At 35.0% G+C, this 16443-nt stretch overlaps 1 protein-coding gene across 1 annotated transcript in view; it reads left to right on the top strand.

Annotated features, from left to right (window-relative positions):
- Positions 1-16443, top strand: part of CCDC73 (coiled-coil domain containing 73) — a 173584-nt gene that overhangs the window by 74136 nt on the left and 83005 nt on the right. The window contains 3 exon segments of the mRNA XM_006864869.1: positions 1845-1883; positions 10810-10945; positions 11545-11624. Of these exon segments, the coding sequence (XP_006864931.1) occupies positions 1845-1883; positions 10810-10945; positions 11545-11624 (255 nt within the window).

Raw genomic sequence — 16443 nt, 5'->3', positions numbered from 1 at the left:
ACCAGGCATTGTCCCACATTTGGGCCTTTGCACATGCTGGATGTTATTATTCCACTTCTGTCAAGACTACTAAAAATTGTCATATCTGAAAGGTCTTCCTTACTGTCCTTCCCAGTTTTATTATTTTTCTTTAGCATTTAGGAATATTTAACGATATATTTAAGTTATGCTTCTTTTATCTGTCTCTTCTAGAATTTAAATTAGACTGCTGTTGTTTTTTTCCTCCATTGGTTCACGGTTCACTTACAGTAAGCACTTAATAAATATTTGTTGAAGAAATCAATTATATATGACCCATTCCAACAAAATGAAATATTATCAGCTCATTTATGACAGTAATCTGAAAATTTATTTTTGGGGGAAGTATGAAGTAATGTTTATTATTATTATTGTTTTTGCTTATAATTTAACAGTGTAAAGATGATGTAAGAAAATGGGCACTTATAAATACTTACTTGGGATTTAACTTGGTCAAATAATCTGGAGGTCAAATAAATTTTTGTAAGGAAGGTTATAAAAAGGAGTCCTGGAGTAATGCTGTGGGTTTTAATGTGCCTGACTGCAAAGTCATTGAATTGCAATGTCAGTGGTTCAAGCTCATCAGCTGCTCCTTGGAAACCCTATACAGGGTAGGAACTGACTCAACGGCACTTCACAACAACAAATAAAAAGTAACAAATCTTAGGAATTCTCCTTCTTGAAATATATTCTGTTAAAATGAATAAGTATGGGTACACAGCAAGTTCTAGGTACAGGCATGCTTGTTTCCATATTGTTCTAATAGTGAAAAATTAAAAATTGAAAACCTATAAAATAAGAGTGATCAGGTGAACTATGGTAATATTATCCAGTGAAATACTATGTAGCCTTTAAAAAGTTATATTTTAGATTGATTTGTTGTAAAAGGTGCTTTTTATATACCAAGTGTTGTTGTTGTTGTTATGTGTCATGGAGTCAGTTCCTACTCATAGTGATGCTGTACAGGGTTTTCGAGGCTGTAAATCTTTATGGGAGCAGAAAGCCTCATCTTTCTACCATGAACAGCTGTTAGTTTTGAACTGCTGACCTTGCGGTTCACAACCTGATTTGTAACCACTACGCTACCAGAGCTCCTTATATACCAAGTAAAAGGTGCTTTTTATATATCAAGTATGCTACTTTAGCTACAAAGTAGCATATACATTATTATTTTCCTTCCCCAAAGGCTTCCTTTTAAAGTATAAATACCTTTTAGAAAAAAAGATATGAAAGTACCAAAGTGTTAACAGTTTATCTCTGGATTGTGAGATGGTTCGTTTGTTTAAAGCTCTCCTTGACTGCTTCCCCTGTCACTTTTGCTTTCTTTTTCCTGGTATTTATAGGGGTCCTGGTATGGTGCTGTAAGAAAAAACCTGGACTGGTAACCAAAAATTCGGCAGTTCAAGCCCATAAACTACTCCTTGAAAACCCATTACAGGGTCGACTTTGAGTTGGAATAGACTCCATAGAACGTAACAACAACATAATACTCTTAGACTTTTTACTTAAATTTTATTTATATATCCCCACTTCTACCAGAAAGAAAGCTTTGTTAAGGACAGTGACTTTGTTTTATTCACTATTGATTCCCAACAGTCTAGGAAGGGGTCTAGCATAGGTGTTCCATAAATATGTATTGAATAAAGGAATGAATGTATTATTTTGGCTTTAAGGAAGAAAGTTATTATAAATGAAATTTTAAAAATTAAAACAGGAAAAAATGATACATAGAAGATAAATGTCATATTTCACAGTGTACAATTTTAGTATCAAAAGTAATTAGTAATATATCATTTTAAAAGAGATATTCCCTCTTGTTTTTCAAGGTTTCTAAATATTCTTTACAGAAGAAAGTGAGTGAAATGGTAAGGAAATTACAAATTTATACATATTTCTCTGCATTATTATAGAAGGCATATATTTATTTTTGTTTATATGGATTTGACATTTATAATATAAAGAGAAACATTTGAAAATGGACATTAATATCCTTTTTAAAAGCTTGCCATGCAATTAAAAATATAGTCGAAGTGAATCATTTTGTAAATTTATTTCCAGATTACACTGGAGGTATATAGTACCTTCAAAAGTAAATTTTATACACTTCCCAAGGATTGACAGAGGTCTTATATAAAAAATAACAAAAAACCAACAAAATCCTAACACATTGTTTTAATGATATGTTTCCTAGGTATTTATAAAAACATGTAGTCCTTTATCATGGTCTGAGAAAAATGGAAATAATGCCAATATGAAGTGACATTTGAATACACTAATTGGGATGTGATATTCATTCATTGTCATTCAACAAGTACATATTTCTTGTGCTTTCCTCTACTATAGTACCAGCATATTAAAATTAACATTTGAGTTTTAACAGCATAATATTTTATGGAATACTTATTTTGATTCCCCAATTCTATCCATATTTAAATCAGAAAAATATTTTAAAATGTTTGAGCAAGGTTCTTTTATGTTCACTGGAATCTTCAGAGGACTTCTTGAAAGGGTATAGTATTTCAGTCTTTATTCTTTGGAGCAGACTGTCAAGTAAAATTAATTTTTGAGTAGTGTTTAAATATTATATATACAAGAAGTAAGAAAGGAGAGCTCACTTTGCATAACATTAAATACAAAAAATATTTTCCTTCTTGAAATTGTTTTGGTGCATTAGAAAATAAAAGAGCTTTATAAAGATTGCTAAGCTTGATTGAATAAAAGATGTGAAAATTCTATTGCTGTTCAACTGGAAAGAATAAAGATAATATTGTCAGACTATTATAAACTGTGATTTTAATTAAGAAGCTTGAAAAACTAGATTCTGGTTTAGCTTTAAGTACCATGACATTTGTACTGAAAGTCATCTTCAACGCTACAGTGGTTTTACACAAAATATAGTGAAATTGAATAATGTGCCCTTTGCCCTGGGAGATAAGGCTACAAGTTAAAGATCAAAGGCAACATAAAATGTGTTTTATTTTATTCCACTTTAAAATTTCTTCAGACAGCTACTAATAATAAGAAAAACAACACATTGAAACATGCAGCAGTATACTTATGCTAGTTTGGGTCACTTCCAGAGCTTTGATTTGAATGATGGCAGCCTCTTTAGAATCAACTAAAATGATATTTGAATTATAATATAATTCTCTTTTCTGACAGTTCAAAGTATTAAATAAATTTACATTAAAGTAATTCTATATATTCATATGTATATTTAATATTTTATACCAATGCTTACAGAATAGTGATACTTTAAAAATATTTTATTTTAAATTTCAAACAAATTTTAATTTAAAAAATATCTTACTTTACATAATTCAGATGACCTTTACTTTATTCAAAGTTCTGTACAACATGCCATAATATAGTTAATCAAAATTTTATGCAAAACAGTACATAATTCTTTTATATTAGTTGATAATGTGGACAAGATGGGAAATAAGATGACCACTAATGCCAGGGTGAGACTTTGGAGAGCAATAGCTAAAGTTCAATGTACTAAAATAATTTTTTAAAGTACCATTAAGAAATTTAAAAAAGATTCATGCTTTCCTATTGGTGATATTTTAACTTGTAAATTTTAGATTATTCAAAAATAGATTTCAGTAAACTTCTGTTCTTTTAGAGGTGGTAATATGTTCCTAAATAAATTTACACAATTTTGACTGAAAATTCATCTATTCCGAAAAGTACTTAAATTCTCTTTCCATTGTCGTTTTTAGTAAGGAGTGCAATAAAACATAAGTTAAACATAAATTTTGAACCTTAAATTAAAGGTTATTGTTAATCAGTCATGGATGATCATCTTTTACATATTTTTTAGTGACTGCCTGGTGTGGCACTGTGGGCTAATGCGTTAGACTGCAAAGTCATTTGAACTGCAAGATTGGTGGTTCAAGCTCACCAGCTGTTCCTTGGAAACCCTACACAGGGATGCTATGTGTCAGAATTGACTCGACACCACTTAACAACAACAACAACTGTATAGGCGATTATGTTGTGTTGTTAAATACTGAGTAGCTGATAGAGTTTGATGAAGGAAGTAAAAATTTATCTAACTACTTTTAAGGCAATCCCAAGAATTATCAGTATTTTGTTTTTCTTGTGCATCGTTTTCCTCTAAAGAAAAGATGCATAAGGCTTATTTTTCTTTTTAAATAAAAAAAACAACCCTGCAATATTGAAGACTTTTGTATGGTTGGGAACCACCACACACTATTTTTCAGAGTAGAATATTTTTTAATTGAACACTTGCTGGAAATAACCTTCATGAATATAAACATTATATATGTACATACCTACATAGGCAGTGCAAGTATAGAGTTTTAAAGTAGCTCTGGTAGCGTAGTGGTTACGGTTAAGGTCAGCTGTTCGAAACTACCAGCTGCTCTGCGGGAGAAAGATGAGGCTTTCTACTCCCGTAAAGATTTACACCCTCGGAAACCCTGTACAGGGTCGCTATGGGTCGGAACCGACTCGACGGCACTTAACAACAACAACAACAAAGTATGACATATTTGTAATAAAATGTAAAAATATCTTAAAAATGCAATAGACTTTTAAAAATTGAGTTTTATAGCTTCACTGATTTAGTTTGAGTTCATATTGAAGAAATTGAAATGTAAATTACAAAAATAGAAAAGAATATACTGATTTTATATTTGAATTTTCATCTTTTCCTCTAAATTTTATCAAGGAAACTAATTGTTTTAAGGGAAATTAATTTTATCTCTAAAAATTTTCAAGTAAGTCTCCTTAAGTAAGTAGGAAAGAGGCAAAATGTAGCACTATGACTTTTATTGGTAAGTGTAGTTTTGAAAGTTGTGTGCAAATAAAATTTAAAAATTATTGTTATTCTAAATGTGACAAGAAGCTTTAAACTTTTAGAGATCATATATTGTTGTTTTGTTGTTAAGTGCCATTGAGTCAGTTCCAACTCGTAGTGACCCTGTATAGGGTTTCCAAGGAGCAGCTGGTGAATTTGACCGCTGACCCTGAGGTTAAAATCAATACAGACACATATATAAGCATACAAGGGTAAGTCAGAAAGTATTGCTACAAAGGTTTTACTTTATGCTTGCATGGATTTATTTTAAACAAAATGTTTTAAACATTTACCTGAGAGTAGTGAATGGCTGCAGGCAAGTTCTCACAGTAATACGCATGTCTGAGTCTAGTTGTTATTGTTGTGAAGTGCTGTCGAGTTGGTTCTGACCTACAGTAACCCTGTATAGGGTTTCCAAGGAGCAGCTGGTGAGCTTGAACCGTCGACCTTGGAGTTCAAACAGCTTTGCAGTCTGGCCCATTAACCCACAGCGCCACACCAGGACTCCCTTAGTCTAGTTGTTGTTGTTGTTGTTGTTGTCAGGTGCCATCAAGTCGGAACCGACTCATAGCGACCCCATGCACAGCAGAACGAAACAATGTCCGATCCTGGGCCAACCTCACTACCGCTGCCACACTTGAGTGCATCAATGATGCCACCTGGCTGATCCATCTCGTTGGGGGTCTTCCTCTTTTTCTCTGACCCTCCACCCTACCCAGCATGACATCCTTCTCCAGCGATTGTTTCCTCCGGACAATATGTCCAAAGTAGGAGAGACGAAGTTTAGCCATCCTGGCCTCCAAGGAGCACTCTGGCTGCACTTCCTCCAAAACAGATTTATTGGTTAGAGCGCTTTAAAAAAAAAAAGCCCAAACAAAACAGTGGTTTCTGAGGGGATCTGCTGGGCCAGTTGAATTCAATGCAGAAGAGTCAGCTCAGAAGGTTATGGCAACTGTTTTTTTTGGATTCCAAAGGGATAATATTTTGGATTTTCTTGAAGGACACAGGACAATCATGAAGGCTTATTATTGAAAACTATATCCGTGAGAAAAAGGCCAGGAGAGTTGCACCAAGGAATTTGTTTTTCCATAACAACAATGCACCTGCTCACTCTTCAAGAGTAGCAAGGGCTGTCTTACCTCATCATCTATCCTACAGCCTTGATTTTGCCTCTTTGGACTTCTTTTTGTTTCCACAACATTTCAAAGGAACCTAATAAGAGTTGCTCCAGGATGCCCAAACTGCTGTTTTGATGTGGAGTCAATTGAAGAGTGCAGGCTCTTCAGGGAAGGGTTGGAGAAATGGAAGCACTGCCTTTAGAAGTATATAGACCTGGAGGAAGTAAATATTGAGAAACAATAGCTTCGCATTTTGTTATTTTTGTTTAATAAGGGTTTCTGTGACTTTATAGCAATACTTTTGATTTGCCCTTATACAACATTATTGTTTTAATAATAATAGCATCATCAATTTATTTATATTATTCTTTAAAATCTTCTAAGGTCTCTCAGATAGGTATTACCAGTATACTTTTCAGTATTGTTTCATCCAAATATACACTATTTTCTGAAATCACACAATTGGTTGTGAAGTTGGTAACTGGATTCTTCATATGATTATCAAAATTATACCAGGATGGCCAACTAGGTTCAAATGGGCCCTTATGAGTTTATGAGCTATAGAGATTCGTTTGACTTGGAAGTTTTAATATTTAGCATGGTCATTGAATAGGCTAATGTATTTTAAAAATCAGAATTATGTCATACAAACAAATGAAACAGCATGTTAGTTGAATTAAACTTCAGCTTTAAGAAAAGGACACTGGAATAAAGATATCACAAATTATACTGTATATGTAGGAAGTAACTATGAAGTCTTTTTTTTTTTTTAATCTCTGCTGCATTTTTAGTTAACAGGATTGTTAACTTTTGTAGGTATTGACAGCCTGTTTTATTCAATTTTTAGCAGAAAGGCTATGGAAGACTTTGTTGAATCATGCATTAATATGTAAAGGACAGTGTTATCCTAAAGGCTACATACAAATTAATTTGATTTGAAAACTTGAATAATTCTTTGAATTGAGAAAATGCAATTGACTTTTAGACAAATTTTCAGTGTTATTATATCAGATTTCTATACATATTTTACAAATATAGCAATTTTCTGATTTCAAGTCATTTTTTAGAGGAAAGGAATTATGTTTCATTATTGTTCATTTGTATGGTTACTGATTACAGACACTACTAGGGAAGACACAAGATCTCATGTGCTAAGCACACCTGTCAGCTTGTTTGCATTTATGACTGTTACACAATGAATTCACACAATTAAAGTGAATTTGAAAAGTCCACAAAGGGGTATGAGAAACTCTCAACTTGTCTATCATAATCGCTACCAGTGATATTATTATTGCTTAAAATCATTAAAAAGTAATTTTGAAAAAATTGAGACTGTTAGCACAATTGTCAAGACGTTGTATTAATTTACTTTACCTTTATAACAGCTCTTCTTATGAAGGGAGGCTATTATAATTTTCATTCTAAAGACAGGATAGATCACTTGCCTAAGATCACAGTTACTAAGTCAAAGAAGCAGGATTTAAACATAGACAGTCTAGCTTTTGATCACTATGTTGTACTCTCTTCAGTTTCATTGTAAGCATATGGTTAATTTATAGAAAAGGAAATTTAGTGAGAGCACCCACCATCAGAGTGGAGGATGGATTTGGGAACAAACATGGACCAGGCTAATTCTAGAGTTGGTGAAGTAGGACCCCACGCGCAACAGAAGTCTTGGATCAGTCTGGATCAGGTCTTGGATCAGAGGTCTTGGATCAGACTCACTGCTGTACTTCTTTAGTTCTATAGTTTTTCTGTTTAGGATTAAAATTCCAAGAAGATAGACATCACTTGATATGTTTTAAGTAATGTGCCTTCCCTTTTACTAGGCAAGAGTTGTTGTTAAGTGCTGTTGTGTTAGTTCTGACCCATAGTGACCCTGGATAGGGTTCCTGAGGGGTGGCTGGTGAGCTTGAACCACTGACCTTGCGGTTCAAACTGACCTTGCAGTCCAGTGCATTAACCCACAGTGCCACACCAGGACTCCATAGGGAAGAGTAGGACTCCTGAATGGTAGTCCTACTAGACTATAATGATAAAGAAGTATTTCAATAAAATAAATTATGATAATGCTGGTCATGCAAAATTTAATAAATGTTCACTGTTGAACTGTAAAGGACAGCATTGAATTCATCTGAAAACAATTATTGCACATATCACTTGATGGGCCTACACTGTTATGCTCTTGGTGTTAGCGCTACTTGTCATAGAAGCTAAAGCAGGTGGAGGCAAAAAAAAAAGTTGTGAGCCCAATCAATGATTCCACTAATGTCAAGTCAAAATAAAGACCGTTAAAAAGTGATTGAGTGGGCGAGTAATTTACTGCTTAGAGGGTTGTTGTTGTTGTTGTTGTTAAGTGCTGTCAAGTCGATTCCGACCCAGAGCGACCCTGTATAGGGTTTCCAAGGAGCAGCTGGTGAGCTTGAACCACTGACCTTGCAGTGCAAGTGACTTTGCAGTCTGACGCATTAGCCCACAGCACCACACCAGGACTCATGTTAATTCAGATAATGGGTAGGATGATATACAAGAAGAGGGAGGTTTACAGAAGCATGATGATAATATGTGAAGATGTGCAAGGTCTGCAAGGCTAAAGGGGAGAGAGAGGTAAATAGTGACATACACACAATCTTGGAACAACAGTGGTATGTGTGTAGATACATGGCCAGAGAATCAGGCTGAATGGGTCTGGAAAGAAGAGTGGGCTATGTTTATATCCACAAATATATGAGTTTGAAAGAGTATATTTGTACTTGGGTAACCACAGAGATGTATTGCATTAGGCAAATCTGCTGCACAGGAACTTTTTAAAGTGTTGAAGAGCAAAGATGTCAGCTTGAGGACTAAAGTGCGCCTGATCCAAGCCATGGTATTTTCAATAACCTCATATGGATGCGAAAGCTGGACAGTGAATAAGGAAGACAGTAGAAGAATTGATGCCTTTGGGTTATGATGTTGGAGGAGAATATTGAAAGTGCCATGGGCTGCCAAAAGAATCAATAGATCTATTTTGGAAGAAGTACAGCCAGAGTGCTCCTTAGAGGCCAAGACTGCCAAACTTTGTCTCTCATACTTCAGACATATTGTCAGGAGGGAACAGTTGCTAGAAAAGGATATCATGCTTGGTAAGATGGAGGGTCAGAGAAAAAGAGGAAGACCCCCAACGAGATGGTTTGGCCAGGTGGCAGCATTGATGGACTCAAATATGGCAACAGTAGTGAGGTTGGCCCAGGATCAGACATTGTTTCGTTCTGCTGTGCATAGAGTTGCTATGAATCTGTTCTGACTCAATGATACCTAGCAACAACTGCTGAGAGGAAGGGGACAACTGTTGTTTCATAGGGAGGATTGCAATCATTGAAATGAAGCAAAGTGTATAATTTGTTGAGTGTAAAACTGATGATTTTATCTGTAAACCTTTACTCAATTCACAATAAAAAGTTTTTTAAAAAAGTTATTATATTAGCATAATATTTCACATAAAAATTTATATTTTTATTCAGATTTTATTTCAATGTTTATATACTGAGGTGTTTATCAAGAAAATAATACTGAGTTATTAATAAAGCTATATTCTTTAATAGAATAGCTGAAATAAGCTCTTTAGTTGAAAGCAGCAGAGGCCTATATTGCTATATACATAGCAATCCTTTTTTACCAAATTATATTTTCCAGTTTCAGTAGATTTTCTACTATATTGTCTTGCTGCCACTAATAAATTGTCATTATCATTAAAAATTTTAATGCCATCATTAAAATTAATCTCAGAAAAATTGCCTGCTTTTTGATAATGCACAACAAAATTATGCCAGCAAAAAGAAAAGACAAAGAATCAAAACAATTATCTAGCTAGGTCTTGATAATTTAGATGGTTTAGAGAAATTAAAAAGAATTATTTCCTAAATTACCAAGAGTATTGTTTTAGTCTGATTGAAGTTGTCAAGGACTTCATTCTTCTTGGATCAACCATCAACACTCACAGAAGCAGCAGCCAAGAAATCAAACAACATATTACATTAGGCAAATCTGCTGCCCAAGACCTTTTTAAAGTGTTGAAGAGTAAAGATGTCAGCTTGAGGACAAAGGTATGCCTAACCAAAGCCATGATATTTTCAATCACCTCATATGCATGTGAAAGCTGGACAGCGAATAAGGAAGACTGAAGAACAATTGATGATTTTGAGTGAATGGTTTTGGAGGAGAATATTGAAAGTGCCATGGGCTGCCAAAAGTACAAACAGATCTGTGTTGGAAGAAGTGCAGCCAGAGTGTTCCTTGGAGGCCAAGATGGCCAAATTTCATCTCTCATACTTCAGACATATTGTCAGGAGGGACCAGTTGCTGTAGAAGGCTCTTATGTTGGGTAAGGTGGAGGGTCAGAGAAAAAGATGAAGACCCTGAACAAGATGGATGGCCAAGTGGCAGCATCAATGAGCTCAAGCATGGCAACAATTGTGAGGTTGGCCCAGGACTGGGTAGCGTTTCCTTCTGTTGTGCATAGGGTCACTATGAGTCGGTACCGACTTGATGGCAACTAACAACAACAATTGCTTTGGTTTTCCCCTTATTGAGCTTAGTGCTGGACTGATAAGCTTTTCTAGAAATAGAACAGCTAGCTGATTTTGAAAATGAAACTATAAATGAGGGAGTTATAACCTTAAGCATTTCTTTTGTTACAGGAAAAAAATATTTAATTTTACATAGATCTAGAAATATCTTTTAGCTAACATTTCCTTCTTTTGGTGTACCCATGACTTTTCATGATATCTAGCTATGATATATTAATAACAACAGTTATTTACCATAATATGTTTATTTAATATTTAAAATTGCTCTTCAAAATAGGAACAAAAGGTTCAGTTACATCTTCTGGCTAAAGAAGATCATCACAAGCAATTGAGTGAAATTGAGAAATACTATGCCACGATAACAGGCCAATTTGGATTGGTCAAAGAGAATCATGGAAAGTTAGAACGAAATGGTAGGCTTTAATCTTATTCATCTTATTTAAACTTACATTTTTGATAAGGGACAAGCCCTGGTGGCACAGTGGTTAAAACACTGAGCTGCTCACCAAAAGGTTGTCAGTTTGATTCCACCAGTTGCTCCATGGAAAAGAAAAATGGCAATCTGCTTCCATAATGATTTACAGCCTCAGGAACCCTGTGGCACAGTTCTCCTTTGTCCTAGAGGGCCACTCTAACTTAGAAGAATTTTTAAATGAATGCATTTATCATGATTAAGTTAAATATATCTGGTACTGTATGATACTCAGTAGGAGTCCTTGTTTGGTGCTATAGTATAAACACTGGACTGCTAACCATAAAGTGGATGGTTCAAACCCACCTGCTACTCCTCGAAACTCTATACAGGGTCACTGTGAGTCAGAACTGACTAGACAGTACTTAACAACAGCAATAGTGGTACACAATAGTAAATGGTAGTTTAATGATTATCATTTAATTTCTCAATAGTAATTATAGACATTATTTTGGAACTATTTCCCGCATTTGTGTTGATAGCACTTACATTAAGGTATGCATTAAATACAATATTTTCCTAATGTCTTTTGTGTTGCAGTACAAGAAGCAATACAGATAAACAAAAGATTGGCTGCTTTAAATAAAAATCAAGAATCTGAAATATGCAGTTTAAAGAAGGTATGATTGATACAATTTCATAGCATTATGTAAAAATGATAATCTAACATTAATTTTATGGAATATTATTAGAAAATAGGTAGATTGTTTTTGGTAGGAAGACAATGAAAATATGTATATTTTAAATGTATCCTCATAAACTTTAATTATGATTCCCTAAGTATAATGAGTAAGCTTGTTTTAATTTACTAAAAATATTGCTTCCTTGATTTGTAATCATTAGCATGCATTTATTTTCATTGTGACATTAATAGCCAATAGGCATTAACTGTATGTTACCCTCGTTCATGCCATGTATTCATTCAGTTTTTCAGTATTTACTGAGTGGCGTCTATGTGCCGGGTACTGTATTGCACTGTAGATACAGCTTGAAGAAAATAGAACATGGTCCTGCTTTTATGAAGTTTTCAGTCTAATGGAGAAGTTATAAATACAACAAATACTTATAAAAATCAAATAAATTAAGCCTGTTATAAGTGATATGAAGAAAAACTAAATGACGTTTTAACAAGCGACATTATTTGGATTGGGAGTTCAAGAAGGCTTCTTTGAACACATAAATAGGAGAGAGGTCATAGAGTGTGGGAGTAATGAGAATAATGTCACAGGCTAGGGAAACTCCTGAGGGAATTGAGTCTATGTCTTACTGGCATCATATACATGTTTTGAAACATCCTGGTGTGGTGCTGTAGGCTCAGCACTGTACTGTAAACCACAAACCAACCAGCTTCTCCTCAAAAATCCTACGCAGTGTCGCTATGAGTCAGAACCAACTTGAAGGCACTTAACAACAACAACAGCATTTAATCTTTTATTATTTAATTGCATTTGTTGTTGGTGTTACGTACTGTTGCGTCGGTACTGACTCATAATGACTTTATGCACAACAGACCAAAGCACTGTCTGGTCCAGCACCAACCTTATGATGATTGCTACGCTTGAGCCCATTGCTGCTGCTACTGTGTCATTCCATCTCGTTGGGAGTCTTCCTCTTTTTCACCGACCCTCCATGTTAGCAAGCATAATGTCCTTCTCTAGGGAGAAGGTCCCTCCTGATAATATGTCCAAAGTATGAGAGGCGAAGTCTGACCTTCCTGGCTTCCAGGGAGCATTCTGGCTGTACTTCGTCCAACACGGATTGGTTTATACTTTTGGCAGTCCATTGTACTTTTAGTATTCTCCTCCAACACCATAACTCAAATGCATTAATTCTTCTCTGATCTTCCTTATGCATTGTCCAACTCTCACACACATATAAGGTTATTGAAATTACCATGGTTTGGGTCAGGCACACCTTAGTCCTCAAACTGGTATCTTTGCTCTTGAACACTTTAACGAGGTCTTGTACAGCAGATTTGCCTAATGCAACACGTTGTTTGATTTCTTGACTGCTGCTTCTGTGAGTGTTGGTAGTTGCTCCGAGCAAAATGAAGTACTTGACAGCTACAATCTTTCCTCCACTTATCTTGATATTATATATTAGTCTAGTGGTGAGAGTTTTTGCTTTCTTTACAATGAAGTGTAACCCATATTGAAGGCTGAAGTCTTTGATCTTCATCAGTAAGTATTTTAAGTCCTCTTCACTTTCAGCGCAATCAGGGTTGTATCATCTGAGTAATGCTGGTTGTTATTAAGTCTCCCTCCAATCCTGATGCCACGTTCTTTTTCATATAGTACTCAAATGATTTGCTCAGTATACAGATTGAATTAAGTATGGTGAAAGAATACAACCCTGGCATACACCTTTCCAAATTTTAAACCATTCAGTATTTCCTTATTCTGTTTTAATGACTGCCTCTTGGTCTATGTATAGTAAAATCAAATATTCCAGAATACTCATTCTTTGCAGTGCTGTACATAACTTGTCATGAGTCACACAATCAAAAACCTATACATCGTCAATGAAGCACAAATAAACACCTTTCTGGTATTCTCTGTTTTCAGCCAAGATCCATCTCATGTCAGCAGTGATGTTCCTCATTCCACATCCTTGTCTGAATCTAGCTTGAACCTCTCACAGTTTTCTGTTAATGTACTGTTGTAGCTGTTTTAAATTTATCTTTAGCGATATTTTACTTTCATGTGATATTAATACTATTATCCTATGGTTTCTGCATTCTGTTGGGTCACCTCTCTTTGGAATGGGTACAAGTGTGTATCTTTTCCAATCCATTGGTCAAATGGTTGTCTTCCAAATTTCTTGGCATAGATGAGTGCGTGCGTCCAGTGCTGCTTCAATTTGTTGAAAGACTTTAATTTGTGTTCCATCAATTTCCAGAGCCTTGTTCTTTGCCAGTGCCTTCAATGCAACTTGGACTTTTTCCTTCAGTATCATTGGCTCTTAATCATATGCTACCTCTGAAATGGTTGAATATCTACAATTTCTTTTTGTTACTGTGACTCTGTGTATTCCTTCCATCTTCTTTGGATGCTTTCTGCACCATTCAATATTTTGCCCATAGAATCCTTCAATATTTCAAGTCAAGGCTTGAATTTTTCTTCAGATCTCTCAGCTTAAGAGATGCTGAGCATGTTCTTTCCTTTTGGTTTTCTAATTTCAGGACTTTGCACATTTCATTATAATATTTGACTTTGTCTTCTCAAGCTGCCCTTTGAAATTTTGTATTCAGCTCTTTTACCTCCTCATTTCTTTTGTTTGCTTTAGCATCTCTATGCTAGAAAACAAATTTCAATGTCTCTTCTGACATCCATTTTTTTTTCTATCTCATGTCTTCATAATGATCTTTTGCTTTCTTCCTTTATGATGTTCTTGATGTCTTCCCACAGATCTTCTGGTCTTTGGTCATTAGTGTCTAATTAATCAGACTTGTTCTTGAGAATATCTCTAATTCAAGTAGAATATGTTCAAGATCATATTTTGCCTCTTTGGACTTGTTTTAATTTTTTTTAACTTCAGCCTGAACTTGCATATGAGCAATTGATGATCTGTTCCAGTCTGCCCCTGGCCTTGTTTTGGCTGATGATTAGAGTTTTTCACCATCTCTTTATACAGATGTAGTCAATTTGATTTCTGTGTATTACATCTGATAAGATCCATGTGTATATTCACCTTTTATGTTGTTTAAAAACGATATTTGGCATGAAGAAATCATTTGTTTTGCAAAATTCAATCCTGTGCTCTCCAGCTATGTTTCTATCACCAAGGCCATATTTTCCAACTACTGATCCTTCCTCTTTGTTTCCAACCTTGCATTCCAATCACCAGTAATTATCAATACATCTTGATAGCATGTTTGATCAGTTTCAGACTGATGAAGTTGATAGAATTCTTCAATTTCATCTTCCCTGGCTTTAGTGATTTGTGGGTAAATTTGAATGATAGTTGTATTAACTGATTTTCCTGTAGACATATGGATATTATACTATCACAGACAGCACTGTTCTTCAAGATAGCTCTTGAAACATTCTTTTTGATGATGAATGCTTTGTCATTCCTCCTAAATTGTCATTCCTGGCATAGTAAACCATGTGATTGTCAGATTCAAAATGGCCAATACCAGTCCATTTCAACTCAGGTATTGATGTTTATGTGTTCCATTTTATTTTGACAATTTTGTTTTCCTCAATTCATACTTTGTACATTCCATGTTCCAATTATTAATGAATGTTTACAGCTAAATTAGCAAACAAAGCTCCAGAAGCTTTACTCCAATCACATCATCACAGTCAACTCTATTTTGAGGCGGAATTTTTCCCTGGTTATATTTCAAGTTCCTTCCAATCTGAGGGGCTCATTATCTGGCACTGTACCTGAAAATATTCTGGTGCTCTTCATCATGCTTCAGTATTCAGTATTCTGGTGCTATATGACACTTTTATATTGCTCTTCATAAGATTTTCAGTGACTAAATGTTTGGGAAATAGCCTGTTTCCCCTTCTTCCTAGTTTGTCTCAGTTTGGAAGCTCAGCTGAAAATTGTTCACCATATGCGACCCTACTAGTATTTAAAATACCAGTGGCATAGCTACCAGAATCACAGCAATGCACAAGCCACCACAGTACTACAAACTGACAGATGAGTGGTGGTAATTGCACTTACTTTGTAGTTATTGATCAATTTGTAAAATACCTTCCATTTGTCCCTCCAATTCCACTGTGCACATTTACCATACAACTCTCTCCCTGGAAGACAGACCTTTATGTGTTGCTTTAATTGGCTCTCATATCTTCTGACTTTCTGTTAGGTTGAATCAATGGAAAGTGAAGACCAGAACTCTGATTGAGGGAAATGAGTGAATTGGGTTATTTACTCCCTGTGAGGTTGCTTCTGGCTGACATTGTCCCTAAGTAGATAAAGTTGTCCTATTCTACATAACTCTCTATGTCTGGGTTCCAGTAATCTCTCTTCTTGTCTTTTTGTGTTTTAGATGCTGCTAGCCATCGGATGTTATACCATGCCTCATGTAGTTCCTTTGTATCTGTCCACAGCTTTACAAATTATCCTAACTTGTGAAAATCATTTCATTTCCTGTTGTGATTCTAACTAATATATTTAATTAGACTGTAACATTAGTGAGGTCAGGGTTTTCAATTTTGCTTCGATACAGATTACTTGATTCAGTACAAAGAACTTTTGTTTAAAGTCAGAGGTTACAACCCAAATATCACTAGCCATTTTTCAAGTTCAAGTGAAATATTTTGATCTCAAAGGATAAAGAAGAATATATATGGTTGTTGTTGTTGTCAGGTGCCATCGAGTTGGAACTGACTCATAGCGACCCCATGCACAGCAGAACGAAACAATGTTCGATCCTGGGCCAACCTCACTATCTCTGCGACACTTAGCGCCATCAATGAT

Source organism: Chrysochloris asiatica, unplaced genomic scaffold (genome assembly GCF_000296735.1).
Source record: "Chrysochloris asiatica unplaced genomic scaffold, ChrAsi1.0 scaffold00072, whole genome shotgun sequence".
NCBI classification, from domain to species: domain Eukaryota; kingdom Metazoa; phylum Chordata; class Mammalia; order Afrosoricida; family Chrysochloridae; genus Chrysochloris; species Chrysochloris asiatica.
This window is presented reverse-complemented; position numbering and strand designations above follow the sequence as displayed.